This window comes from Dendrobates tinctorius, unplaced genomic scaffold, assembly GCF_039654945.1.
Source record: "Dendrobates tinctorius isolate UK_male_01 unplaced genomic scaffold, ASM3965494v1 ptg000073l, whole genome shotgun sequence".
Classification (NCBI taxonomy): Eukaryota; Metazoa; Chordata; class Amphibia; order Anura; family Dendrobatidae; genus Dendrobates; species Dendrobates tinctorius.
The window spans coordinates 37,004,409-37,031,861 of NW_027361741.1; the positions used below are offsets into that span (position 1 = coordinate 37,004,409).

At 45.8% G+C, this 27,453-nt stretch overlaps 1 protein-coding gene across 1 annotated transcript in view; it reads right to left on the minus strand.

The window, feature by feature from the left end:
- The window catches only part of LOC141096256 (protein CUSTOS-like), a 47,057-nt gene that overhangs the window by 7,176 nt on the left and 12,428 nt on the right, over positions 1-27,453 (minus strand). The window contains exons 2-5 of the mRNA XM_073582772.1: positions 19,294-19,357; positions 18,710-18,808; positions 18,555-18,628; positions 3,355-3,445 (exon numbers count right to left, since the gene is read on the minus strand). Coding sequence (XP_073438873.1) covers positions 3,355-3,445; positions 18,555-18,628; positions 18,710-18,808; positions 19,294-19,357 — 328 coding nt within the window. The remainder of the gene's footprint in view (positions 1-3,354; positions 3,446-18,554; positions 18,629-18,709; positions 18,809-19,293; positions 19,358-27,453) is intronic.

Here is a 27,453-nt window from a genome sequence, read left to right on the forward strand (position 1 = left end):
GGATATAAGAAGACGACACTCCTTGTGCTCGTCCGTAAGTCGGTGCGGGGAGAACGGTGCCCTTTAAGAGACCCGTCGCCCTTGAATCAGCTCAGGCATGGCATCCCATGTCGCAGGAGAGGATACGTGGAGGCGACACTCGCACGTGCTCGCCTGTTGTTGGTTTGGGGAAATCGGAATATTGAAAGGCTCCATTGCCCCTTCATCCGGATTAAAAAATTAAAAAAATAAAATTAAAAAAATTAAAATAACAAATGGTCTAAAGACCAGACCAGTGTGCCTCCTACAGACACTAAGCAAGAACTGGTTCACTTGGGGCCAGCAGGAAGGTGTATGCTGCGGAGGAGGAGCTAACTTATTTTTATGTTCAATCTATTTTATTGAGCATTTTACAAACAAAGAATATATTATATGCAAACAGATAATATATAGAATCATAGAAAATATCTAGTATTCAAAAATGAGAATACAACCATCTATCAGTAAATCAAACATACCATGGTAGACAATAACAGTAGCCATATGGCGAACGCCAACAAGGTATTCAAGAGAGGAAGTATCCTCTATATTATGCAGAGGACAGACAGAGGGTAAAAAAAAGCGGGAAAGAAAGACAAGGGAAGAGGGGAAAAAAGGAAGAAAAAAAAAAGGTTATGGATAAAGCAGTCCTTAAAATTATGTATATATTAATGTGCAAATTCCTATGTAACTGAAACATTCAGCGGAACAAATTATGGAAATCAGGTGAGTCCTGAAACAAAATCCATCCACTCCAAATCCTTCTAAAATTATCGTTTGTACCATTGCAGTCTGCAGACAGCTCCTCCATTCTACACAGATTGACCATTTCCTTATACCAGTCTAATATGTCAGGGGGTTTGTAAGTTTCCAAAACCGCGGGATAACCATTCGTGCTGCTGTTAGACAAAACCGAAGAATATCTCTCTTCTGAGACCCTATTGAAGAAAGTAAAATTGACAGAAGAGCTATTTGAGGGGACCTTGCTACACGGTTTCCCGTGATTCGTTGATAATTGTCGAAAACCTTCTCCCAGAATGGCTTGATCTTAGAGCATTCCCACCAAATGTGAATCATAGAGCCCACCTCCCTCTCGCATCTCCAACAAACCCCTGAAACTGCTGGATATATTGCATGTAGTTTAGAAGGGTAATGATACCATCTCATAAGTATTTTATAGTTCTTCTATTGTGCAATCCCAGCGCTAGCAAGTTTATGAGTGAAGAGAAACCCCCTTTCCCATTCCTCAGGAGACAAGCTTATCCCCAAGTCTCTCTCCCACGCCTGCTGAAATGTTAACTTCTCCGTTTCACCCTCTCTGCTTAATCCCCCATAAATCACAGATATAGCATGTGGAGGCTTATTTTCCTCTACGAACAATTTCTCAAAAAAGGTGAAGTTTGAAATTTTATCAAAATTATGTGTTACTAGGAAGGATTGTAATTGCAAGTATTCAAACCACCTAATTTTCTCATTTGGAAACTGAGCCTGTATAGAGACAAAAGAAGGCAACTCCCCATTTTCTAGCACCTAAAACAATCGGGTATCCTCCAGTGCCCGCCGACCAAGAAAAGATCTGCGCAAGTTTCCAGGGAGAAAGGATGGATTGAAAAACAATGATGTAAGTGCGCTAATATTCCTATCTGGGAACCCCTTCTTTGTCAGAGTGTGCCATATTTTAAGTGTGTCTCTAGTTAAATTACAATTGACAATAGTCAATGACTCCCGAAAACACCACGGCAGATGTCTTAAAGGCACATCTAAATCCTCCTGTTCCACCCCCACCCATTGTTTAGCATCAGCCCGAAAGTGCCAGTCTAGAATCCTACGTAATGTAGTAGCCTGAAAATACCTCTTAAAATTGGGAAAACCAGCACCACCTATAGATTTAGGTCGAGAAAGGGTCTGCATGCTTATGCGAGGTTTGTGTTTACCCCATATGAATTTGGTTAAAGCTGATCGTAATTTACAGAAGAAACTATGAGGGTGGGAAATCGGTATAGTTTGGAATATGTATAAGAAACAAGGTAAAACGTCCATTTTGATAGCATTCATCCTTCCAAACCAGGAGAGTTTAAATTTACTATAATTCGCTAGGTCTCTGTATGTTCTGCTTAATAAAGCTTGATAGTTAAACTCGAACAATTTATTAGGAGGAGCTAACTTTTTTTGTCTCAACTTAGTGTCAGCCTCCTATTGGCCACAGCATAACACCCATGGTCTGTGTCCTCCAATGAGGCGAAGGCTGGGTCCTTCCCTGGAGGAAGATCTGGCTAGTCCCGTGTTTGAGACTCTTAAATGAGGCTCCACGGACTTTATTTGCATATTCGTTTAACGGTTTAATTAATTTTATATTTTGATAGATTTGAGTTAGGGACAGTCAGCAACATCTCTTATTTTTAATTGGGAAAAAGCTGGGGATTAGAACGTCAGGGTTTTTTTTAGATTTCTGTAAAAAAAAATAAAAAAAATGAATATATATGTATTATACACACATACAACATGTTTTTTTTTACTTTATCTGGTAGTCTTCTTACAAGACTTGAACTTACAATCCTTCAATTGTTTATACTGCAAGTACCACAGCATTGCAGTATATAGTAAAAAATCATAGTCTTCTATAAAGTTCAACCAAAGGACTGTTACGAAAGGCACAGGAGTCTTCAGCAGACCCCCTGCTGCTATGAATATCACGAAATGCCGCACCCCAGGCTCCGTGCACTTTAAGATGCTGCCATCAGTGATTGACAGCAGCATTTAAGTGGTTAATATACAGCAGCATTTACGTAGTTAACAGCAATGCTATTAGATGCAAATCCTGGCAGTGTAACACAGCCATTGTCTACCAGCATCATTGTGTCTGAGCTAAGAGCCCAACATGACACGTACCATTCAGTATGGTTTTAAAGATCCCTTGATGTCCTTTTTGGGAAACATCCTGTGCTGGCCATGACAATCAACACCAAACTAGTTTTACTCATTTTATTAAAAAATGTAAGGGCGCAAGAACAGGTTAAACACCACATACTGCTATATCCTTAACATATTCACGTACAAGCATTTAGCTTTTAGTTGTATTATGAACATGTTATTAATGTATAAAATGGCTAATATAAGACGAGCATCAATTTCCCTAATTCACACAAGAACTAAACAGCTTCATAGCAATCTGAGCTCAAGCGGAATACAGGCTGCCAGATATTAACTATATAGTCTGTACTTGGAGAGGGATGGCTAAAACGTTCAGTCTTCTTCTAAAGCAATACTGCCATGTAGCTGCTTCTGAAGTGGTCTGCGTGCTAATGCAATAAATACAGTTTCCAACCACTAGAATACCTGGTAGAAGATGCCACTCTGCGCTTTAAAGTTGGAGAAGGTAATGTTTTCCCCGAATCTCCAGGAACAGATGTAGTTAACAGACGAAAACCTTAAACAGAAAAGTATAAAAAGGAAAAAAAAAAAATCGTAAAAGATGGCACATTTGCACTCAAGTATTTGAGCAGTTCCAGTCAGATGTCTGGGTCTTATGTATGATGTACATTCCTATTTATTTTTCTTTGTCACTATGTCTTTACTTTGCTTGTAATTTGTCACTAGAGTCCACTGCCCTTAGAGAACGTCCCTCCTAAAAGTGTAGGGCTTGAACCAAAGCTTGACAGTGGTCCCTGGCAAAAACCGAGGTGACAGTACACGTGGAAGTAAGGAGCAAAGGAAAGGCATGAATTTCTCAAAATTGTAGAATATATTTCATTTCCTTGTGCAGCACACTACACGCATCTGATTACCTATATATTACACTCATCAGTGACGGATGGCGTTATTGATAATAGATGGGTACATAAAGAACAAGAAGGTATAGACCTGGGTGTATGCAGGTTCGCAGGACGAGAACCTAGTGGGAAGCTTTTAGGTTACGTTCTGCATTTTTGTGATACTTGGTGAAGAAAACAAAATCTGCCTGTCAATTAAAATAAAAAAAATAAACAAGACGCCTTGTTGCTGTTAAACTCTCACTCTGCTCAGTACAACCTGCAGTTTTTCAATAAGGTGGGTAGAGATCGAGTTTAGATCATGAAGACACTTGGAGCTTGGGCAGACCCTAGGTGGACTGAAAGACTGTACAGTAAAAAGGCCATTTAAAGGATACCTACAAGGTGCCCTATGCTCCCAAAACCGCCACCATAAAGTTAAATAATCCAATTAGAGTAAAGTTATTTATGTGCCATATAGTGGTTTCTTTTTCTTGTATTATGCAAATTAGTTAGGGTAAGACAGGAAATTCTAACAATTTCCGGGTATAAATTAATTGCCTCATGCACAGTCAGTTTTGATGAACGGTTGAATTTTTCTATTTCTTTGAAAGCAAGTGAAACATTTTGCTGAAATATGGTCAATCTGCTTGTTATAGGAGCCGGAGTTAAATCTTTTTCCTTGCGGCAACGCTTTGCATGCTCCTTGTCATCCAAATACTTGTCAAAGTCAAACGCCTCATCTGATTAGGATGAAGATATGGCAGCAGTAGCACTGTCAGGACCCAAGTCCTCTTGCGCCTAGCAGTCCTCCTGTAGGCCACTCATCCTAACTGCTACCTCAGTCAGAGCTTGTTTACCTTTAGTAAGCTGTTGATCATCAAGCAGTATACGATGACTTGGGTCCACATAAACAGCTGCCAGAAAAATTTTATTTTCCAATAGCTTTTTCTCTCTTCGTTTCATTGAAGCAGAAATGCCATCTGCGATTAAACCTCCTCTTTGGGACAGGCAAAATAGCAAGTTCTTCCACTCCCTTATGAAAATGCCAGGAGTTAAATCCTCAGCTTGTAATTTTTTAGTCACTGTAAATGGGTGATTAAGCAATTCCTTCAATTCAGCCACCTGTGTCCATTGAACTTAATTTAGGGTTACCTGAGCATTCGTCATATCTATAAGAAACGCTTTTAGTTCAAGCCATCGCTCAATCATTAAATAAGTGCTGCCCCATCGAGTGGCTTGATCAACAATTGCCCCTTTCCCAGCACGTCTCTTCAAGATGGAATCAATTTTAGGGGTTCTGGCGGCACTAACCAATTTCCTCACTTTTCCAATCAGATTTCCAGCATGTCCCTCTTGCAGACTATAGGCCCCGTCACACACAGCGATATCGGCAACGAGATCGCTGATTTTGTAACGCCACAGCGATCTTGCCAGCGATATCGCTGTGTGTGACATGGATCAGCGACCGGCACTCGAACGTCCTGGGCCGTTTTTTGATTGTTGGTCTCCCGCTGGCCAGCGCGCATCGCTGCATGTGGCAGCGAGAGACCAGCGATCAGCGACGCTGGTTTTCAAGTTAAACAGCGGGTAACTAAGAGCCGCGCGGCTCTAAGATACCCGTTGTATACATTGGAAACCAGCTTGCTCGCTGGTCCTGATCGCTGGAGGGGCTGTCTATGTGACAGCTCACCAGCGATCAGCTAATGATGTTCCAGCAATCCCATCCACTTCGGATCGTTGGTGGGATCGCTGGGACATTGATAAGTGTAACGGGGCCTTATCTCTTATTGCCAGCTGCAGCGTGTGCACAACACAGCGCATGTGATGAATATGAAAGTGTTTTGAAGCACCTTCAACAAGATCATCTATTTCTAAAGTATAATTTTGCTGTTCTGTTGTAATATCTGTTTTTCCTCAGTTACATGAACAGCACTGTGGCCTTCCATCTCAAACATACTGAATCCTAAGGCTATGTGCACATGCTGCGGTTTTTGCTGCGGATCCGCTGCGGTTTTGGCCGCTGCGGATCTGCAGCAGTTCTGCAGACAGTGTACAGTAGCATGTAAATCTATGTGATTTACAATCTGCTGTGCACATGCTGCGGATTTTTAACTGCGGAAAAGCTGCGGTTTTGAATCCGCAGAAAGAAATGACGTCACTTATTTTATGCAGATTCTGCTGCGGTTTACCAACTCCTCCATTGTAGAGGTGATAAACCACAGGGGAAAACCGCAGGCCAATCCGCAGGTCATTTTACCGGCGGTTCCGCAGATACAAATCTGCAGACAAATCCGCAGCATGTGCACATAGCCTAAATTTTCTTTTAGCTGTTGTTCATTACTCTCATTCATCAGTTTAATTGTACTTATGTTAGAAGCATTGTCCGTTACAATAGCAAGAACCTGTTCTTGTATGAATGTAGCCTTAGATCAGGAATAGAACAGCCATTTATAGGACATTTCATAACTTTCCCAAATTCCTATGAAAAAATATTCAGCACATTCTGCATTGAACTACTGTACCCAATTTATTATATATTTTAGGAGTCGGAATCGGTCCAATTTTATACCGACTCCACAGCCCTGATTGCCACTAGAAGGACCACCTTCCAAGAGAGGACGGTAAGTGACACGTCCGACAGCGGTTCGAAAAGAGCCTCCTGTAAGGCCCCGAGAACCAGGTTAAGGTCCCATGATTCCAATGGCCTTCTATAAGGAGGCGCCACATGGGAAACTCCCTGAATGAACGTCTTGACCTGAAGTTTGGTGGCAATTTTGCGTTGGAAAAGCACTGACAAGGCCGAAATTTGGCCCTTGAGCGAGCTAAGCGCAAGGCCCGATTTTAATCTGAATTGAAGGAATTCCAATATGGCCGGAATGGAAAACACCAGAGGTGATCGACCATGATCCTTGCACCACGAAAAGATGGATTTTTGGTTCTTACCGTAAAATCTCTTTCTTGGAGCCTTCATTGGGGGACACAGATTACCATGGGTGTATGCTGCTGCTGCTGCTAGGAGGCTGACACTATGCAAAACAAGAAAATTAGCTCCTCCCCGGCAGTATACACCCACCGACAGGCACCGAGCACCTCAGTTGGTGAAAAAGCAGTAGGAGAAGCAACGAGAAAACTCTAAACATATGTACCAACCCAACAAGGGACTTTAAGACCCAACACGGTACAACTTAAACAGGGAGGGTGCTGTGTCCCCCAATGAAGGCTCCAAGAAAGAGATTTTACGGTAAGAACCAAAAATCCATCTTTCTTTATCGCCTTATTGGGGGACACAGATTACCATGGGACGTTCCAAAGCAGTCCCAAAGGTGGGAACAGCAAAAAAGGAACGAAAGAATCGGAAAAAGGCTTAGGTCGGCCGGTGAGCCACCGCCGCCTGCAGAACCTTCCTACCAACAACTGCATCAGACGAGGCCTGGGTATGAACCCTGTAGAACCTCGCAAAGGTGTGCAAGGACGACCAGGTTGTGGCCCTGCAAATTTGCATGGCCGAAGCCTGGTGACGAACAGCCCACGAAGCCGCCACAGCCGGGGTGGAGTGAGCTCTTACCCCCGGAGGGGGCCATTTTTCCTGAAGTCGATACGCTTCCAGAATGGTAGAACGAATCCAACGAGCGATCGTGGATTTGGATGCCGGAAGTCCTTTCTGGCGACCTTCAAAGATGACCAGCAAGGAATCAGACTGACGAAAGGAAGAGGTCCTGGCGAGATAGACACGCAGGGCTCTAACTACGTGCAGTTTGTGGAGAGACTTCTCAAGCGGATGAGAGGGAGCCGGACAAAAAGATGGGAGAATGATATCCTCATTGATATGGAAGGAGGAAACCTCCTTTGGAAGAAAAGAAGGAACGGGCCTGAGGACGACCTTATCCTGATGGAGAATCAGGTAAGGGGAACGACATGACAAGGCCGCCAATTCAGAAACTGTTCTGATGGATGTAATGGCAATCAAAAAGGAGACCTTCCACGAGAGAAGGGACAAAGGAATGTCCTGGATAGGCTCGAACGGCGCCTTCTAGAGAGCGCTAAGAACGAGATTGAGATCCCACGGGTCTATCGGCGAATGATGAGGAGGAGCCACATGGGAGACCCCTTGGAGAAAGCTTCTCTACCACAGGTCAAGACCTATCTCTCTTTGGAAGAGGATAGAGAGAGTGGAAACCTGGCCCTTGAGCGTACTGAGGGACAGACCCGCTTCTAAACCAGACTGAAGAAACCCAAGGATAGATGGGATAGAAAAGGACATTGGGAAGACTTTTTTATCATCGCACCAACGTAAAAAAGCCTTCCAGTACCTATGGTAAATGCGGGAAGAGGCTGGTTTCCTGGCTCTGATCATAGTTTGAATAACCAGGATTGCGGTCTCAACGGCCATGCCGTCAAACTCAGAGACTGAGAATTCTCGTGGTAAAGGGGGCCTTGCGAGAGAAGGTCTGGACGGTCTGGAAGCCTCCAGGGGACGTCCGCGAGCATGTTGACCAGTTCCGCGTACCAAGGTCGTCTTGGCCAATCTGGAGCGACAAGAATCACTGGTACGCCTTCCGATTTTATCTTTTTGACCACTCGTGGGATCAAGGCCAGAGGCAGGAACAGATAAGGAAGTTGAAACTGGGACCACGGAATCACCAGAGCGTCGCACGCGATGGCTAGAGGGTCCCTGGACCTGGCTACGAACTGCGGCACTTTGTGGTTCATCCGAGATGCCATGAGATCGACATCCGGGGTGCCCCAACGGTGGCATATCTGATCGAAGACTGTGGGGTGCAGGGACCATTCGCCGGACGCTAGGCCCTGACGACTCAAAGTCGGCTGCCCAATTTTCCACCCCTGGAATATGAACGGCGGAGATTGCCGGAACGTAACGTTCTGCCCAGCGGAATATCTTGGCCACTTCCGACATTACTTGCTTGCTGCGCGTGCCCCCCTGATGGTTTATGTACGCCACGGCCGTGGCGTTGTCCGACTGAATACGGACCGGCTTGCCGGAGAGGAGAGGCTGCCAGTGAAGAAGGGCCAGGAAGATTGCCCTGATCTCCAGAAGATTGATTGAGAGGAGAGTCTCCTGTGGGTTCCAGCGTCCTTGGGCCGCTTTCTGATGGAACACTGCTCCCCATCCCAGAAGACTGGCATCGGTGGTGATGACTTGCCACCGAGGCGGAAGGAAGGACCTCCCTTGGAGAACGGACGCCGGCAGTAACCACCAAGTGAGAGATTGCCTCACTCTGAGAGGGAGCCGAATAGGACGGTCCAAGGACATGGTGGTCTTGTCCCAGGCTGAAAGCAGAGACAGCTGGAGGGGGCGAAGATGAAACTGCGCAAAGGGCACTGCTTCCATGGAAGCCACCATTTTGCCCAGAACCTTCATGCAGGACCGAATGGGAATGGGAGTTGGCCTCTTGAGAATTCTGATGCCCTTGGAAAGAGCCGCAATCTTTTCCCTCGGAAGAAACACTCGGGCTAGCTCCGTGTCGAATTCCATGCCCAGAAAGGTCAGGCGCTGAGTGGGGATCAGAATGGACTTCTCCCTGTTGACTAGCCAACCGAGGCGGCCGAGAGTGTCCAGAGTGATCTGAAGACTCTGGAGGCAGTCCTGACGAGACGAGCCCTTGATCAAAAGATCGTCCAGATAAGGAATGATGAGAATCCCTCTGGAGCGCAGGATGGCCATGACGGTCGCCATCACCTTCGTGAAAACACGGGGCGCTGAAGCTAGGCCGAAAGGAAGAGCCGTGAACTGATAGTGGTCTCCCTGAACCGCAAAACGAAGATACTTCTGATGTTGCACACAAACCGGAATGTGCAGATAGGCGTCCCGAATGTCCACAGAGCAGAGGAATTCCCCGGGCTCCATGGAGGCAATCACCGACCGAAGAGACTCCATTTTGAAATGAAGAATCTTCACGTGGCGATTGAGAAACTTGAGGTCCAGAATTGGACGAAGGGAGCCGTCTTTCTTCGGGACTACAAAGAGATTCGAGTAAAACCCGGAAAACCGTTCGTTTGAGGGAACAATCACTCCGGCGGAAAGAAGGGAGGCAATGGCCTGGAGAAACCCCGGAGTCTGGGACCGCTGTCGCGGAGGCCGAGACCGGAAAAAACGTCTGTTCAGGGGAGAAGCAAATTCGATCTTGTAGCCGGATGCGACGATTTCTCTGACCCAAGCGTCGTCGACAACAGACAGCCAAGCATCCACGAAAAAGAAAAGTCTGCCTCCCACCCTGGAAGAACTTCCAGGTGGGGTGACCCGTCACTTGGAAGAAAACCTGCCGGAACTGGTGCCTGAAGCCCTGGAATATTGTCCTCTAGATCTCCAGCGGGGAGCTGGTTTGTAGGATGGCTTTTTCTGATCTCGCTCTCAAGTGGCCGATGAGCGATCCTGCTGGCCAGACCTGTCCGTGGATGAGAAGGGACGAAAGGGCCTAAACGGGCGAAAACCCCTTCTATTAAGGAAACGTCGTGGGCGAGACTGGGGAAGAGAGATGCTTTTACCACCAGTGGCATCGGAGATTAGCTGGTCCAGCTTGGCTCCAAAGAGTCTAGAACCGTGGAATGGCAGATTAGTAAGGGACTTTTTTGAAGTGGTATCCGCATTCCATGACTTTAGCCAAAGAACTCGGCGTATAGCTACTATGTTGCTATTTGCCCTGGCCACGCACCCAGCTGCATCCAAGGAGGCGGCCAAAAGGTATTTACCCGCATGGTTAATCTGATCTGCAAGATCTGCCAACTCGTCCTGAGGAGCTGTTGCCAATATGCCCCTGCGAAGGATTTTTGCCCAAGCGGATATGACTTTCGCTACCCAGGCTGATGCGAAAATAGGACAGAGAGAGGCGCCGGATGCCTCAAAAATTGACTTAGCCAGAGATTCGATCTGCCTGTCCGTAGGATCTTTAAGCGATGCCCCATCTGGTAGGGATAGCACCGTTTTGGAGGCTATCCGGGAAACCGGGGGATCCACCTCAGGAGCCTTGGCCCATTTTGTGAGCAGGTCTGCCTCAAAAGGGTACAGCATGTCTAAGTACTTGCGGCCTGAGAAACGTTGCTCAGGGCGCTCCCAGTGTTTGGCCAAGGTAGTATCGAAATCTTTGTGATTGGGAAAGGTCCGAGACGAAGGTCTTGCTCGTTTAAGGAGTACAGAGCATTCCTGAGGGGGAGCCTTGTCCTGCTTAATTTTAAGGGTTTGAAAAATAGCCGAAATGAGACTATCGACCATGTCCCGCGTTTTAGAAACATTGTCTGCCTCTGAACTCGATTCCGATTGAGAGTCATCGCCAGACCTGGAGTCGCCATCGGAGGAAGGAGAATGCAATCTGACAGGCTCAGAGGGACCCTGCGAGCTAGAGGACGAGGTAGACAGAGCCCGCTTCCTAGAGCTCCTGCTTTGTCTGTCTCTCGGAAGGTCGCGGTCAGGAGCCCGACGACTCACCCTGAGAGGCGGTCGGCGCGCAGGTGGCAGTAGACAGCTGTGGAAGTCGTTCCAAGACCTGGACCAGCGACTGGGAAACCTTAGTCAAGTCAGAGACCGACTGAGACATTACAATGGCCCACTCCGGGGGAGGTTGAGCGTCATCGGCCCGGGACTCTGCATGCTCCTGGGATGCAGACATAGCGGAAGGACTGCAGGACGGGCAAAAGGGGGACGGGCGACCCGAAGCCCACTTCTTTTTACAGCGCGCACAGGCGTAATGAGTAGCGGTGGGCCTGAAGCAGAGATCCCTTGAAGGATTGGGCATAAGTAAAAATGCGTTAAGAGACCGCAATAGGTCGTGAGAAAACTGCAGAGGGGAGCTAATTAGCGCCACAGTGTAGAGCCTACCCAGATTCAGATGAGCAGCCGAATGCTGAAGTGTCCCCCAAACAGCGCAGGAAGAGAGATGAGGAACCAGGAAACACCCGATAAGGAAGGAGGGGCGGAGCTTTGTAGCCGTGCCGCGATTGGAGAAAGGCGGAGGAGGCTGGAGTAACAAAGCAAAAGGAGCCCTGTGATGGGGTAGAAAAGGGCGCGCAGGAAAGCGCGCTCAGAACAGAGGAAGGGCGCGCTGAGGCGCCCGAACGAAAGTGAAAGTGAAACTGACCCGGACTCCGGAGCCCCGCACTGCCCGAACCGATGAAGCCACTCCAGGGGGGGGGGGCGATATAAGCGCCGGTATGATACTGCGCTGAGGGCGACGACTCCCCCTATGCTCACTGACCTGTCCCCTCTCACCGGAAGGGAGACGCGCGGCTGATAGGTCGGCGCGCGACATGCAGAGGAGAAGGGGCGGGAGATTCAAATCTGGGAATCTAGTTATGCAGAGGTACGCTGGCTGGCAGGCAGCTGAGTATGATGTGGGGCCTGGAGGGATCGTACAGGCACTTACCTGATGTCCCTGAAGAGGCTGTCACAGGGGCCCACGGTGAAAGCCACTGGAGAAGATCCTCTATGCCCACATCTTGCAGAAGACGGCGTAGACCTCCTGCGACCGCCGTCTTCCTCTCAGCCCTGTCCAGAGAGAGAGGTGAGGAGAGTAATTGGCAAGGACTAGCCACCGGTCCACAGCCCCTAGCACCGGAAGGTGATAGGGCCAAGGTCCTGCCTGCGGAACTGAGAGGTGCAATGTGGATGACACCACACTGCTCGCTCAGCCGCCTGATATGGGAAATCAGGGTGAAGCTACACCCTGTTTCCTGACGGAGAACCTGAAAAATAAAGCAAAAAGATTAAAAGGTTCGACTGGAAACCTAAAAGAAAAAAAAAAGGGGATATTAATAAGAGCGGATCTGGGGAGATCCCGGTCCGCCTCCTACAGACACTAAGCACAAACTGAGGTGCTCGGTGCCTGTCGGTGGGTGTATACTGCCGGGGAGGAGCTAATTTTCTTGTTTTGCATAGTGTCAGCCTCCTAGCAGCAGCAGCATACACCCATGGTAATCTGTGCCCCCCAATAAGGCGATAAAGAAAGAAGGTTTTCCTGGTGCGGTGATAGATGCGCATGGACACAAGCTTCCTAGCACTAATCATGGTGGAAATCACGTCGTGAGAAAACCCAGCCTGTGCTAAAATCCAGGATTCAACGGCCACGCCGTCAAAGACAGGGCCCAGGAGTTCTGGTGGTAAATCGGGCCCTGCGAGAGTAGATCCATGTGATCTGTAAGTCGCCAGGGGACGTCGGCGACTAGTTATATTAGTTCTGCATACCATACTCGGTGCGGCCAATCTGGCGCGACTAGGATCACTGGTACTCCCTCCGCTCTGATCTTCTTGATGACCCTCGGAAGCAAGCGAAGAGGGGGGGGGAGATCTACAAGAGCTGGAACCGGTGCCATGGCAGAACTAGGGCGTCCGCTCTGATGGCGCATGGATCGGGCAATGAACCGAGGAACCTTGTTGTTTAGTCTTCAGGCCATGAGATCCACATCCGGAGTCCCTCAACGATGACAAATCTGCTGAAAGACCTCCGGATGAAGAGACCACTCTCCCGAGGCAATGCCTTGGCGACTGAGAAAATCCGCCGCCCAATTTTTTACGCCCGGGATGTGGATTGCTGAGATGGGCGAATGGTTGTTCTCGGCCCAATGGAGGATGTGACTCACTTCGTGCATGGCCATCCTGCATCGGGTACCTCCCTGGCGGTTGATATACGCTACAACCGTGGCATTGTCGGATTGGATCCTGATGGGTTGATCTGCGAGGAGATGGTGGAAACTCCATAGAGCTAATCTGATCGTTCTTATCTCCAAAATGTTGATGGGGAGACGTGACTCTCGGGTTGACCAACGACCCTGTGCCATGTGGTGACGAAAGTCCGCACCCCAGCCGAGAAGACTTGCGTTGGTGGTTACTACCAACCATCTTACTGGGAGAAAAGACCTCCCTTGATTCAGGGAGGACCTCAGTGTCCACCACCTGAGGGCTTGCCTGACCCGCAGGGACAGAAGGATCCGAGGGTCCAGGGAGAACGGGTTCTTGTCCCAAGCTAACAGCAACGCATGTTGTAAGGGACGGGGGTGGAACTGTGCAAATGAAACTGCTTCCATCGCTGCCACCATCTTTCCGAGAACTCTCATGCTGAAACGAATGGAGTGAGAAACCGGTCGGGAAAGAGTCCACGCTGCCTGTTGTAAAGCTTGGGTCTTTTCTGGAGGGAGAATGACCAACCCGCGGGAAGTGTCCAAGATCATTCCTAAAAAGGAAATCTGCTGAGCAGGTTTTGGGAAAGACTTTTCGAAGTTTATCTTCCACCCCAGGCGAGAAAGTGTATTTACTGTTATATCCACGGATTCCTCGCAGGCAGGAAAGGACGGACCCTTGATGAGCAGGTCGTCCACATACGGTAACACCATCACTCCCTGAGAGTGGAGAATGGCCATGACAGCCGTCATGACCCTGGCAAAGACCCTGGGGGCGTTGGCGAGTCCAAAGGGCAAGGCAACGAACTGGAAGTGTTCCTCGTGAATTGCAAAACGCAGGAACTGCTGGTGGGACGGGCAGATCGGAATGTGAAGGTAAGCGTCCTTGATGTCGATGGATGCTAGGAAATCTCCTTTGTCCATGGAAGCGACAACTGATCGGAGAGATTCCATTCAGAATCGCTGTACCTTGACAAACTGATTTAACAGTTTGAGATCCAGAATGGGTCGCATTGTTCCGTCCTTTTTTGGAACCACAAAAAGGTTTGAATAAAATCCCCTGAACCTTTCGTGATGAGGGACCGGAATGATGACTCGGTCCCTTAGCAGAGCCTGAACAGCCCGAAGGAAGGCTCTTGTCTTTTTCTTGGGGGAGAGGAAAGGAAAAACCGAGTTGGAGGGGGAGAAGAAAATTCTATCTTGTATCCGGAGGTCACCAGCTCCCTGACCCACTTGTCGTGGACGACCGCGAGCCAGGTGTGGCTGAAGGAAAGTAGGCGACCGCCAACTTTGTCGGTGTCCGCCGGATACCGCAACAAGTCATTGGGTAGATCTATGAGACCTGGCTCCCCTAGATCCAGAAGCCCTAGGCCTGGGTTTCCAAGAGCAGTTAGGTCTGTATGAGACCTGGGAGAATCTGTCTTCTCGCGGGGACCGACCTGATCCGGAAGAGAAGGTAGAGGAGGACCAACCAGAATTCTTGCGAAAAGATTGAAAAACGCGTCGGCTGTTGGTTGGACACGGCCAAACAGCCCTTTTGTTGAGGAAGGAATTTACTTTTTCCCCCGGTAGTATCAGAAATGAGCTGGTCCAGTTTCTCTCCAAAAATACGACCCGTTTGAAAGGGGAGAGAAGTCAACGATTTTTTAGATGTGGCATCCGCCCGCCAGCCACGGAGCCATAGGGCTCTTCTAATGGAGATCACATTAGCGGCAGTTTGAGCCGCTAATTGGCGGCATCAAAAGAAGCGTCTACTCCAAAGTCCGCTGCCTGACGACAGTGGTTGCCTCCGGAGGAAGATTGGTACCCTGGAAGGAAGTAATCAAGACTTCTGCCCAAGCGGCCATTGCCTTAGTGACCCAAATTGCCGCGAAAGATGGAAAAAGCGCTGCTCCTGAAGCTTCAAAAAGTGAACGGGCAAGGTAGTCAATTTGACGATCGAAGGGGTTTCTGACTAAGGAACCCTCAGAAACAGATAGGAACGTTTTAGAAGCAAAACGCGATACAAGAGAGTCCACTGGAGGGAACTGTAACCAATCCTTGATTAGGTCTGGATCAAAAGGGTATTTAGCCTCAGTAGCCTTTTGCCCTGTGAACCGCTTATGTGGCCGATCTGTTATGATGAGTCACCGAAGGAGGAAAAAACAACATACCAGCTAAGTCCAGAAAAACCAGAGAGGTTGGCAGCTATCGGATTGCAGACCCCTGAACCTATCCACAACAACTAGCAGTAGCCGTGGGGGTTCCTACGGTGCCCTAGACCCCTCGATCACAGCCGGAGAACTATATAGCCTAAAGACAGAAAGGGGAAAAACTAAACTGCCCCAGAGCAGACCCCAAAGCAATAGGCAGCCCCCAACATATAATGATGGTGAAGCAAGATGAAAACACTAACACAGATAGAAAGATAGGTTGAGCAAATGATGGGGCCCAAGCTAACTACATAGGACAGGATAGGAAAGCTGCTGTCTGCCATCCGCAAAAACCCTATCAAAATGAGCCAACCGACTGATAGGAAAAACAGGCCCTGAAGTCGCTAGGCTTCAAAAGACTATATCAGCACTCAGGTATATTCTGAAGACAGAGCAAAAGATCAACAGATCAGAGACAAAAATGGAATTCAGCTCACCCCCGGCCGGGGATGGCAGAACTCCCAAAAAACAAGGCAAAACAAAAACAAACTGAAGAGTACAAAGCAGAGCAGAAAAACTTAGCTTTGAGATGCAGGAATCAGACTGGTCTCCAAGAATCCAGCAGGAAAATCACCAGCCAGGAAGAAGGGCGTCGGCAGCCTTATATCCAGTCCTCAATTCCAGCCACCCAGTCATCATCTAGCTGCCCAGGTGTCTGATAATCAGCCTCACTACCTTCCTTCACCAGAGGAGGGAGTTCATCAGACCTCAATAGTGAAGGGAAAAATGAACTCACAACACCGATCCCTATGTTTCCGGACAATTTCCTTAAAACACCGGATGGCTGGTAAATAACCTGCGCACACGCTTGGTTTTCTTAAATGAGATAGGGTGTGCTGGAGCGGGAATATTTTCCTCATCCAACTTCAGAATCCTGTTGACTGATTCTATAAGAGAATCAAGCGACTCTTGATCAGTTGGGGGATTCTGAGGGGCTGACGTGTCAGATTCGAATTCAGAGTCGTGCTCGCTGTGAACCTCAGGAGAGGGAGAGCGAGAGACAGGAGTCGCCGATGCTGAGGCGCAAACGTGACTAGGGGACGTGTCATGGGTCTGCTTTCTAGAGACCTGACCATCCCTTAAACGAGTATGGCCCCTGCTGGTGGACGGTTCCCGGCCGACGCCAGAGCCCTCCTCTGGAGGTAAGGACGCTTTCTGACTTAAAGAGTCCTCCCAGAGGGAGAATATAGCCTGGGTCAGAGACTCCACCGACCGTGACAGGGACCCAGCCCACTCAAGGGTACTAAACGCAGGAGGCCCGTCAGCAGCGGCTGCGAGGGGCGTTGGAGTGCAGGCCGGGCGCAGTCCCTGCATAACGGATTAGTCTGTGCACTGGGTAAGGCAGACTTGCAAGTGGTACACACGGTAAAAAAAGCAGTGTGCTTCTTAGCAGCCCATTTAGCATCCTTAGATTGAGACATAGCGCTCCTGAAAGGGTTGACGGCAGAGTCTGTCTGCAGCTGCAGGGAATGTGCCGGGAAGGGGTTAAGCTTTAATCTGAGGGCAGATGCAGCTTACCTACGGTCCTGTGCTGTGTCCCCCGGGAGGAAAGCGATGGCCCTGTGGTGTCACCCGGTATCCGGCTGTCCAGAGCAGGCTGAGGTAAAAGACATGGCCCCCGTGTTTAGAATTGCGCGTCTCGTAAGGAATGAGAGGCGCCAAGAGGAGGGGGCGGCGACGTTAGCGCGGGCGGTGCTATTCAACTTGCGGCCTAGTAGGACGGAAAAGCTGGGGACTAAATTTCTGGCCTCCCCGCGGTAAGCGTCGGGAGGGGGGGCCGCGACCGGGCACCAGTGTACCGCCGCTGACGCAAGTCAGCGCTTCTCCCAGGGACAAGGACCCGACCCCATACCTCCACTCCTGTGCTCAGGCAGGTTGCGCTGTCCAGGGTCTTCCAGGTGCAGGAGTCTCATCCTCCGGGCGATGTAGCAGAGCTGGAGGAGGTCTTAAAGGGGTATTGCTCAATCGATCCACCCTGTGGCAGGGGGATGGAGAGCTCTGGGGCTGATTCAGGACATCCGAAAAGCGCTGCTCAAGTCCTCTCCATGCACTCCTGTGCTTCATCCTGTTGCGCTTGCCCTCGTATCCGTGGAGTACCGACCGTAAGGGAACCATCATCAGAGGAATCAGCCCCATTCGTCGCAGGTAAGTGTACGGGGAGGTATACTCCGCGTGCTTGCCTGTTGTTGGTTCGGGGGAGAGCGGGCCCTAGAAAGGAACCATCGCCCCCTTCACTCCGTTAATTAAAAAATAAAAATTTACAGAAAATCAAAAATGAAAATAACGGTGGGGTCTGAAACAGACCCAAGTGCCTACTACAGACACTAAACAAAGAACTGGAGAAATCTCAGCCAGCGAGAGGGTGTATACTGCAGGGGAGGAGCTAACTTTTTTCTAGTTTACTTAGTGTCCTCCTAGTGGCAGGAAAGCATAACACCCACTGTCTCTGTGTCCCCCAATGAGGCGTAGGAGAAAACATTTAACTTTTTAACTGCAATATCATCTGAACTGACAGGTCCAAGTAACTAGTAATAATGTCTTGGGTCACTGCTGTGTCTCATGCGTCGTCTTAGTGGTACAGTGTATTTTGATACTGGCTCAGACCCATCTGCGGGCAGCTTCCAGTTTTTATGATGTGAGATTATGCCCACATCTATTAATAGTGCATTGGACTGGAGTTGGCACATCTAATATCCATAGCTCCTACCTGCAGATGGGGATTTATACGTTCAAAAAAAGGGGGACCTAAGCTTATTCCCTGAAAGCAACTTAATTTGGCATGAAAGAAAATAGACAACAACCATAAAATCAACCCCAGCTTAGGGGGTGAAAAGGCTCTCCCAGAGAGCGACATTCTAACTGGAATATCTCTGGTTTGGGCTGGATGAATAAAGTGAAAGACTCCCTTTAAGAATGTGTAACCTTTATCAAGATGTAAAAATCACGAACGTGTCATTTGGTTATTTACCTTCATCTTCAGAGTCTGATGTGGCTGTAAACTCCTGACTGAAGCTGTTATTTCCAGGAATTTCTTTGATGCAGCTGAATAACACAAGTAAGTTATCTATAACAGTAATAAAGTAGGAATTACACCGTGCTCATGTACAAAGATCCTCTGATTACCTGTCCAGCATGGCTGAAAGCTTCTTGGCGACATGTGAACGGAATTCAGGGGTAGTCTGTAGTTCATTCCCATCATGGTCGTGGCTGTCAGGTCGACCCCTACAAAACAAAAAAGTGTTCAGATGGCCTCAGCAAAAGATACAGAATCTGGCCATGATCATTAAGAGTTGTCCAAGTAGTGGACAACCCTATCTTAATCAGCAGCTTTGCATGAGTAAAATAACAAGGCTTATACTCACCTCTGGTGCCGCTACTCGCTCTCCCAGGGCTCCCATAAGATTATGTCATGTGAGCCCTGAGCCTAATCAGCGCTGGTGTCACTTTTCCCACCTTCGCACCAATCAGTAATCAAGATGAAGTGAGAGCTTCAACTGGCCGCTCACTTACTATTGATGTCTGAAGGTGGGGAGAGCGACACCAGCGCTGATTAGGCCCAGCGCTCACGTGACAATCTCAAGCGAGCCCTGGGAGAACCAGTGCTGACACCTCTGGAACGGTGAATAGAAGTGTTATTTTTCTGGAGCAAACATGCGGATTGAGATAGAGTTATCTGAGTAGTGGAAAATCACTTTAAATATACATACCGTAAGCTTGGAACAACGAGAAACGCAGAATTGTCTGGCTGTAGTACTGTTTTTTTCAATGGACCTGTAAAAAGAAAAATATTCAGTACATGACCAGCAGTGCAATTAATGCATATAATACAGGGTGGGCCATGTATATGGATACACCTAAATAAAAGGGGAATGGTTGATGATATCAACTACTTGTTTGTGGCACATTAGTATATGGGAGGGGGGAAACTTATCAAGATGGATGGTGACCATGGCGGCCATTTTGGATCCAACTTTATTTTTTCCAATGGGAAGAGGGTCATATGACACATCAAACTTATTGAGAATTTCACAAGAAAAACAATGATGTGCTTGGTTTTAACGTAACTTTATTCTTTCATGAGTTATTTACAAGTTTATGACCACTTATAAAATGTGTTCAAAGTGCTGCCCATTGTGTTGAATTGTCAATGCAACTCTCTTCTCCCACTCTTGACACACTGATAGCAACACAGCAGAAGAAATGCTAGTCTAAGGGGGTCAGATTCTTGTAGGAATGCTCGGACCTGACATCCATAATGTGGTAGTGCACCATCTTGCTGGAAAGACTCAAGGAACGTTCCATCTTCAGTGCATAAAGAGGGCAACACATCATCATGTAGCAATTTCAGATATCCAATGGCATTGAGGTTTCCATTGATGAAGAATGGCCCCACTATCTTTGTACCCCATATTCCACACCATACCATCAATTATGGGTGTCAGGTCCGAGCATTCCTACATGAAGTTTCCAGGAAAGTGGATTGGTCGCCGTGGGCCAGTTGAATGGCCACCAAGGTTTCCCGATCTGACCCCCTTAGACTTTTATCTTTGGGGTCATCTGAAGGCAATTGTCTACACTATGAAAATACGAGATGTGCAGCATCTGAAACTGGAAGCCTGTGCTAGCATTTCTTCTGCGGCGTTGCTATCAGTGTGTCAAGAGTGGGAGAAGAGGGTTGCATTGGCAATCCAACACAATGGGCATCACTTAGAACACACTTTATAAGTGGTCATAAACTTGTAAATAACTCATGCAAGAATAAAGTTACGTTAAAACCAAGCACACCATTGTTTTTCTTGTGAAATTCTTAATAAGTGTCACATGACCCTCTTCCCATTGAAAAAAATAAAGTTGGATCCAAAATGACCGACTTCAAACCGGCCGTCATGGTCACCACCCATCTTGAAAAGTTTTCCTCCTCCCATATACTAATGTGTCACAAACAGGACGTTGATATCATCAACCATTCCCATTTTATTTAGGTGTATCCATATAAATGGCCCACCCTGTAGATGAAAGTATTATGGTAGAAGGTTTATTTTTACATAAATGCATTTTTCCTTTAATTATTGTCCTAGATTGCTGGATATCCTTTATATGAAAAAGTTAATTTATTTCAGTTCTTCAATACAAAAAGTGAAACTCATTATAGAGTCATTACAGAGTGATCTATTTCAAGTGTTTATTTCTGTTAATGTTGATGATTATGGCTTACAGCCAATGAAAACCCAAAAGTCATTATCTCCGTAAATTAGAATACTTTATAACATCAGCTTGAAAAAATTATTTTAACCCCTTTACTCCCAAGGGTGGTTTGCACGTTAATGACCAGGCCAATTTTTACAATTCTGACCACTGTCCCTTTATGAGGTAATAACTCTGGAACGCTTCCATGGATCTCGGTGATTCTGACATTGTTTTCTCGTGACATATTGTACTTCATGTTAGTGGTAAAATTTCATTCAAATAACTTGTGTTTATTTGTGAAAAAAACAGAAATTTGGCGAAAATTTTGAAAATTTCGCAATTTTCCAACTTTGAATTTTTATGCTCTTAAATCACAGAGATATGGCACACAAAAAACTTAATAAGTAACATTTCCCACATATTTACTTTACATCAGCACAATATTGGAACCAAATTTTTTTTTTGTTAGGAAGTTATAAGGGTTAAAATTTGACCAGTGATTTCTCATTTTTGCAACACCATTTTATTTTTACGGACCACATCACATTTGAAGCCACTTTGAGGGGTCTATATGATAGAAAATACCCAAAAGTGACACCATTCTAAAAACTGCACCCCTTAAGGTGCTCAAAACCACATTCAAGAAGTTTATTAACCCTTCAGGTGCTTCAAAGGAATTTTTTGAATATTTAAAAAAAAAAAATGAACATTTAACTTTTTTTCACAAAAAAAATACTTCAAGTTCAATTCTTTTTATTTTACCAAGGGTAACAGGAGAAATTGGACTGCAAAAATTATTGTGCAATTTGTCCTGAGTACGCTGATACCTGATATGTGGGGGAGAACCACTGTTTCAGTGCATGGCAGAGCTCAGAAGGGAAGGAGCGCCGTTTGACTTTTTCAATGCAAAATTGGCTGGAATTCAGATCGGACGCCATGTCACGTTTGGAGAGCCCCTGATGTACCTAAACAGTGGAAATCCCCCACAAGTGACCCCATTTTGGAAACTAGACCCCCCAAGGAACTTATCTAGATGTGTGGTGAGACCTTTGAACCCCCAAGGGCTTCACAGAATTTTATAACGTACAGCCATACAATTAAAAAATCATATTTTTTCCACAAAAATGATCTTTTCACCCTCAATTCTTATTTTTCCAAGGGTAACAGGAACCTAATAGCTATTGTGCAATTTGTCCTGAGTACCCTGATACCCCATATGTAGGTGTAAACCACTATTTGGGCGCATGGCAGAGCGCGGAAGGGAAGCAGCGCCATTTGACGTTTTTGGCTGGAATCGAGATCGGACACCATGTCGCGTTTGGAAAGCCCCTGATGTACCAAAACAGTGGAAACCCCCCACAAATGACACCATTTTGGAAACTAGACCCCCCAAGGAACTTATTTAGATGTGTGGTGAGAACTTTGAACCCCCAAGGGCTTCACAGAAGTTTATAACATACAGCCGTACAATTAAAAATCATATTTTTTCCACAAAAATTATCTTTTCACCATCAATTCTTATTTTTCCAAGGGTAACAGGACCCTAAAAATTAACTTTTAATTCAATCACTAAAAAGCATAATACAGTAAAATTACCTCAATACATAGGTAGGTAGATAAAGAGATAGAGGGTCAGGTAACCAAATGGTTCAATAATTCACAGACATAAAGGGCCAAAAACTACTTCACCCTAGTATGCCCTACCAAGACCCTTCCTGACCGCGGAGGTTGGCACCCTAGTTGTTGACGATGTGGCGCCCCCGCTCAATGTCGGCGTCCCTCGTAACACCCTAGACCTCCCTACATATACAAAAATAGGGGACACAAAAAATACCCACACTCACACCCACAATGCCGAAAATAGTGGAGAGACAATTATTGTCTCGTGCTAAAAAAAAAAGTGCTAGGTGCTGTAAACTTATCTCGTAGTATAGGACTGTAAACTTATCTCGTAATAGAGGACTGAAAACTTATCTCGTAGTCTAAAAATTCTTAATAATTCACAGAATGGGTATCAGCAGAAAAAATAGAACTTATCTCGTAGTCAACAAAAATTATACTACCCTGCTAAAATAAATCAAACCCATAATAGAAAATCTTCCACCACCCGGAAGAGATGAGGGGGAAGGGGGCACTGAATGTTTACATGGCCCGAGTCATAGCCATGTGTTTTGTTTTTTTCTTTAAAGAGCAGTATTAACCCCGCAAGACTGAGATTTTCTTGCACTATATATGAAATGTGAAAAGCTGAAGAGTGCAATGCGATGTTTTATATGAATTCTCAACGTCCCCCACACTGCCATGGGGAGGATGTCTGATATAGATCATCTATTTTGCTTGCATATATGAAGGGTTACTGCACGGTGTTATATTTTATTGTGCCCTATGAGGAATTTAGGCGTATGGAGGTGATTCAACTTTAACCCCTTCACCCCCAAGGGTGGTTTGCACGTTCATGACCGGGCCAATTTTTACAATTCTGACCACTGTACCTTTATGAGGTCATAACTCTGGAACGCTTCTATGGATCCCGGTGATTCTGACATTGTTTTCTCGTGACATATTGTACTTCATGTTAGTGGTAAAATTTCATTCAAATAACTTGTGTTTATTTGTGAAAAAAACGGAAATTTGGCAAAAATTTTGAAAATTTCGCAATTTTCCAACTTTGAATTTTAATGCCCTTAAATCACAGAGATACGGCACACAAAAAACTTGAAAACTAACATTTCCCACATGTTTACTTTACATCAGCACAATTTTGGAACCAAAATTATTTTTTGTTAGGAAGTTATAAGGGTTAAAAGTTGACCAGCGATTTCTCATTTTTACAACACCATTTTATTTTTAGGACCACATCACATTTGAAGCCACTTTGAGGGGTCTAGATGATAGAAAATACCCAAAAGTGACACCATTCTAAAAACTGCACCCCTTAAGGTTCTCAAAACCACATTCAAGAAGTTTATTAACCCTTTAGGTGCGTCACAGGAATTTTTTTGAATATTTAAAAAAAAATGAACATCTAACTTTTTTTCACAAAAAAAATACTTCAGGTTCAATTTTTTTTATTTTACCAAGGGTAACAGGAGAAATTGGACTGCAAAAGTTATTGTGCAATTTGTCCTGAGTACGCTGATACCTGATTTGTGGGGGGGAACGACTGTTTCGGCGCATGGCAGAGCTCAGAATGGAAGGAGCGACGTTTGACTTTTTCAATGCAAAATTGGCTGGAATTCAGATCGGATGCCATGTCACGTTTGGAGAGTCCCTGATGTACCTAAACAGTGGAAACCCCCTACAAGTAACCCCATTTTGGAAACTAGACCCCCAAGGAACTTATCTAGATGTGTGGTGAGAACTTTGAACCCACAAGAGCTTTACAGAAGTTTATAACGTACAGCGGTACAATTAAAAAATCATATTTTTTCCACAAAAATGATCTTTTCACCCCAATTTTTATTTTCCCAAGGGTAACAGGACCCTAAAAGTTATTGTGCAATTTGTCCTGAGTATGCTAATACCCCACATGTGGGGGTAAACCACTATTTGGGCGCATGGCAGAGCGCGGAAGGGAAGCAGCGCCATTTGACGTTTTTGGCTGGAATCGAGATCGGACATCATGTCGCGATTGGAAAACCCCTGATGTACCAAAACAGTGGAAACCCCCCACAAATGACACCATTTTGGAAACTAGACCCCCTAAGGAACTTATCTAGATGTGTGGTGAGAACTTTGAACCCCCAAGGGCTTCACAGAAGTTTATAACATAAAGCCGTACAATTAAATAATCATATTTTTTCCACAAAAATGATCTTTTCACCCTCAATTCTTATTTTTCCAAGGGTAACAGCACCCTAAAAGTTATTGTGCAATTTGTCCTGAGTACGCTGATACCCCACATCTGGGGGTAAACCACTATTTGGGCGCATGGCAGAGCTCGGAAGGGAAGCAGCGCCATTTGACGTTTTTGGCTGGAACTGAGATCGGACACCATGTCGCGATTGGAAAGCCCCTGATGTACCAAAACAGTGGAAACCCCCCACAAATGACACCATTTTGGAAACTAGACCCCCTAAGGAACTTATCTAGATGTGTGGTGAGCACTTTGAACCCCCCAGTGCTTCACAGAAGTTTATAACGCCCGGGCGTGAAAATAAAAAATTCGTATTTTTTCCACAAACATGATCTTTTAGTCACCATTTTTTTATTTTCCCAAGGGTAACAGGAGAAATTGGACCCCAAAAGTTGTTGTTCAATTTGTCCTGAGTATGCTGATACCCCATATGTGGGAGAAAACTACTGTATGGGCACACGTCGGGGATCGGAAGGGAAGTAGTGACGTTTTGGAATGCAGACATTGATGGAATGGTCTGCGGGTGTCATGTTGCCTTTGGAGAGCCCCTAATGTACCTAAACAGTGGAAACTCCCCACAAATAACCCCATTTTGAAAACTAGACCCCCTAAGGAACTTATCTAGATGTGAGGTGAGCACTTTGAACCCCCAAGGGCTTCACAGAAGTTTATAATGCCAGGGCATGAAAATAAAAAAAATTGTATTTTTTCCACAAACATGATCAATTAGTCCCCAATTTTTTTATTTTCCCAAGGGTAACAGGAGAAATTGAACCCCAAAAGTTGTTGTCCAATTTGTCCTGAGTACGCTGACACCCCATATGTGGGAGAAAACTACTGTATGGACACACGTCAGGGCTTGGAAGGGAAGTAGTGACGTTTTGGAATGCAGACTTTGATGGAATGGTCTGCGGGTGTCATGTTGCCTTTGGAGAGCCCCTAATGTACCTAAACAGTGGAAACACCCATAAATGACCCCATTTTGGAAACGAGAACCCCTAAGGAACTTATCTAGATGTGTGGTGAGCACTTTGAACCCCCAAGGGCTTCACAGAAGTTTATAATGCCCGGGCATGAAAATAAAAAAATCGTATTTTTTCCACAAACATGATCAATTAGTCCCCAATTTTTTCATTTTCCCAAGGGTAACAGGAGAAATTGGACCGCAAAAGTTGTTGTCCAATTTGTCCTGAGTACGCTGACACCCCATATGTGGGAGAAAACTACTGTATGGGCACACGTCGGGTCTCGGAAGGGAAGTAGTGACGTTTTGGAATGCAGACTTTGATGGAATGGTCTGCGGGTGTCATGTGCGTTTGGAGAGCCCCTGATGTACCTAAACTATTGAAACTCCCAACAAGTGACCCCATTTTGGACACTAGACCCCCCACGGAACTTATCTAGATGTGTGGTGAGCACTTTGAACCCCCAAGTGCTTCACAGAAGTTTACAACGCTCGGACGTGAAAATAAAAAAATCATTTTTTTCCACAAAAATGATATTTTTGCCCCCAATTTTTTATTTTCCTAAGGGTAACAGGAGAAATTGGACCCCAAAAATTGTTTTGCAATTTGTCCTGAGTAGGCTGATACCCTACATGTGGGGGTAAAACACTGTTTGGGCGCATGGCAGAGCTTGGAAGGGAAGGAGCACCATAGGACTTTTTCAACTCAGAATTGGCTGGGATTGAGATCAGACGCAATGTTTCATTTGGAGAGCCCCTGATGTGCCCAAACAGTGGAAACCCCCAATTTTAACTCCAACCCGAACCCCAACACACCTCTAACCCTAATCTCAGCCCTAACCCAAGCCCTAACCCTAACCTAAAAATGGAAGTAAATACATTTTTTTAATTTTATTATTTTTCCCTAACTAAGGGGGTGATAACGGGGGGTTTGATTTACTATTTATGGCGGTTTTTATTTTTGGTAGCTGTCGCACGCTAAAAGACGCTTTTTATTGTAAAAATAGTTTTTGCATCACCACATATTGAGAGCTATAATTTTTCCGTATTTTGACCCACCGAGTCATGTGAGGTCTTATTTTTTGCGGGACGAGTTGACGTTTTTATTGGTACCATTTTCGGGCACGTGACATTTTTTGATCGCTTTTTATTGCGATTTTTGGGACGCAGAATGAACAAGAACCAGCGTTTCATGAATTTCTTTTGGGGGAGTGCGTTTACACCGTTCCGCGTGCGGTAAAATTGATAAAGCGGTTTTATTCTTCGGGTCAGTACGGTTACAGCAATACCTCATTTAGGTCGTTTTTTTATGTTTTGGCGCTTTTATGCAATGAAAACTATTTTATATAAAAAATAATTATTTTTGCATCGCTTTATTCTGCGAGCTATAACTTTTTTATTTTTTTGCTGATGATGCTGTGTGGTGGCTCGTTTTTTGCGGGACAAGATGACGTTTTCAGCGGTACCATGGATATTTATATGCGTCTTTTTGATCGCGCGTTATTACACTTTTTGTTTGGCGGTATGATAATAAATCATTATTTTTTGCTTCGTTTTTTTTGTAAATTCTTTATTTTAGAATTTTTTAAGTTTTTGAACATCACCATTAAACACAACACCAATTCTCAGGTACAGTTGGCGACATATTAAATAGTGTCTGGTTTAGGGCGGGAAGGGAGGAGAAAATAAGGAAAAAATAGGTAGGGGAGGAAAGGAAAAAAGAAAGGGAAGGGGAAAAGGGAACATATTCATATACAATATCAACAACATTAACAATAACAACATGTGGTTGACAACATGAGCACAATCATTGCATGGGTGCACTTCAAAAAATAACGCTTCTCCATGTATTACAATTGA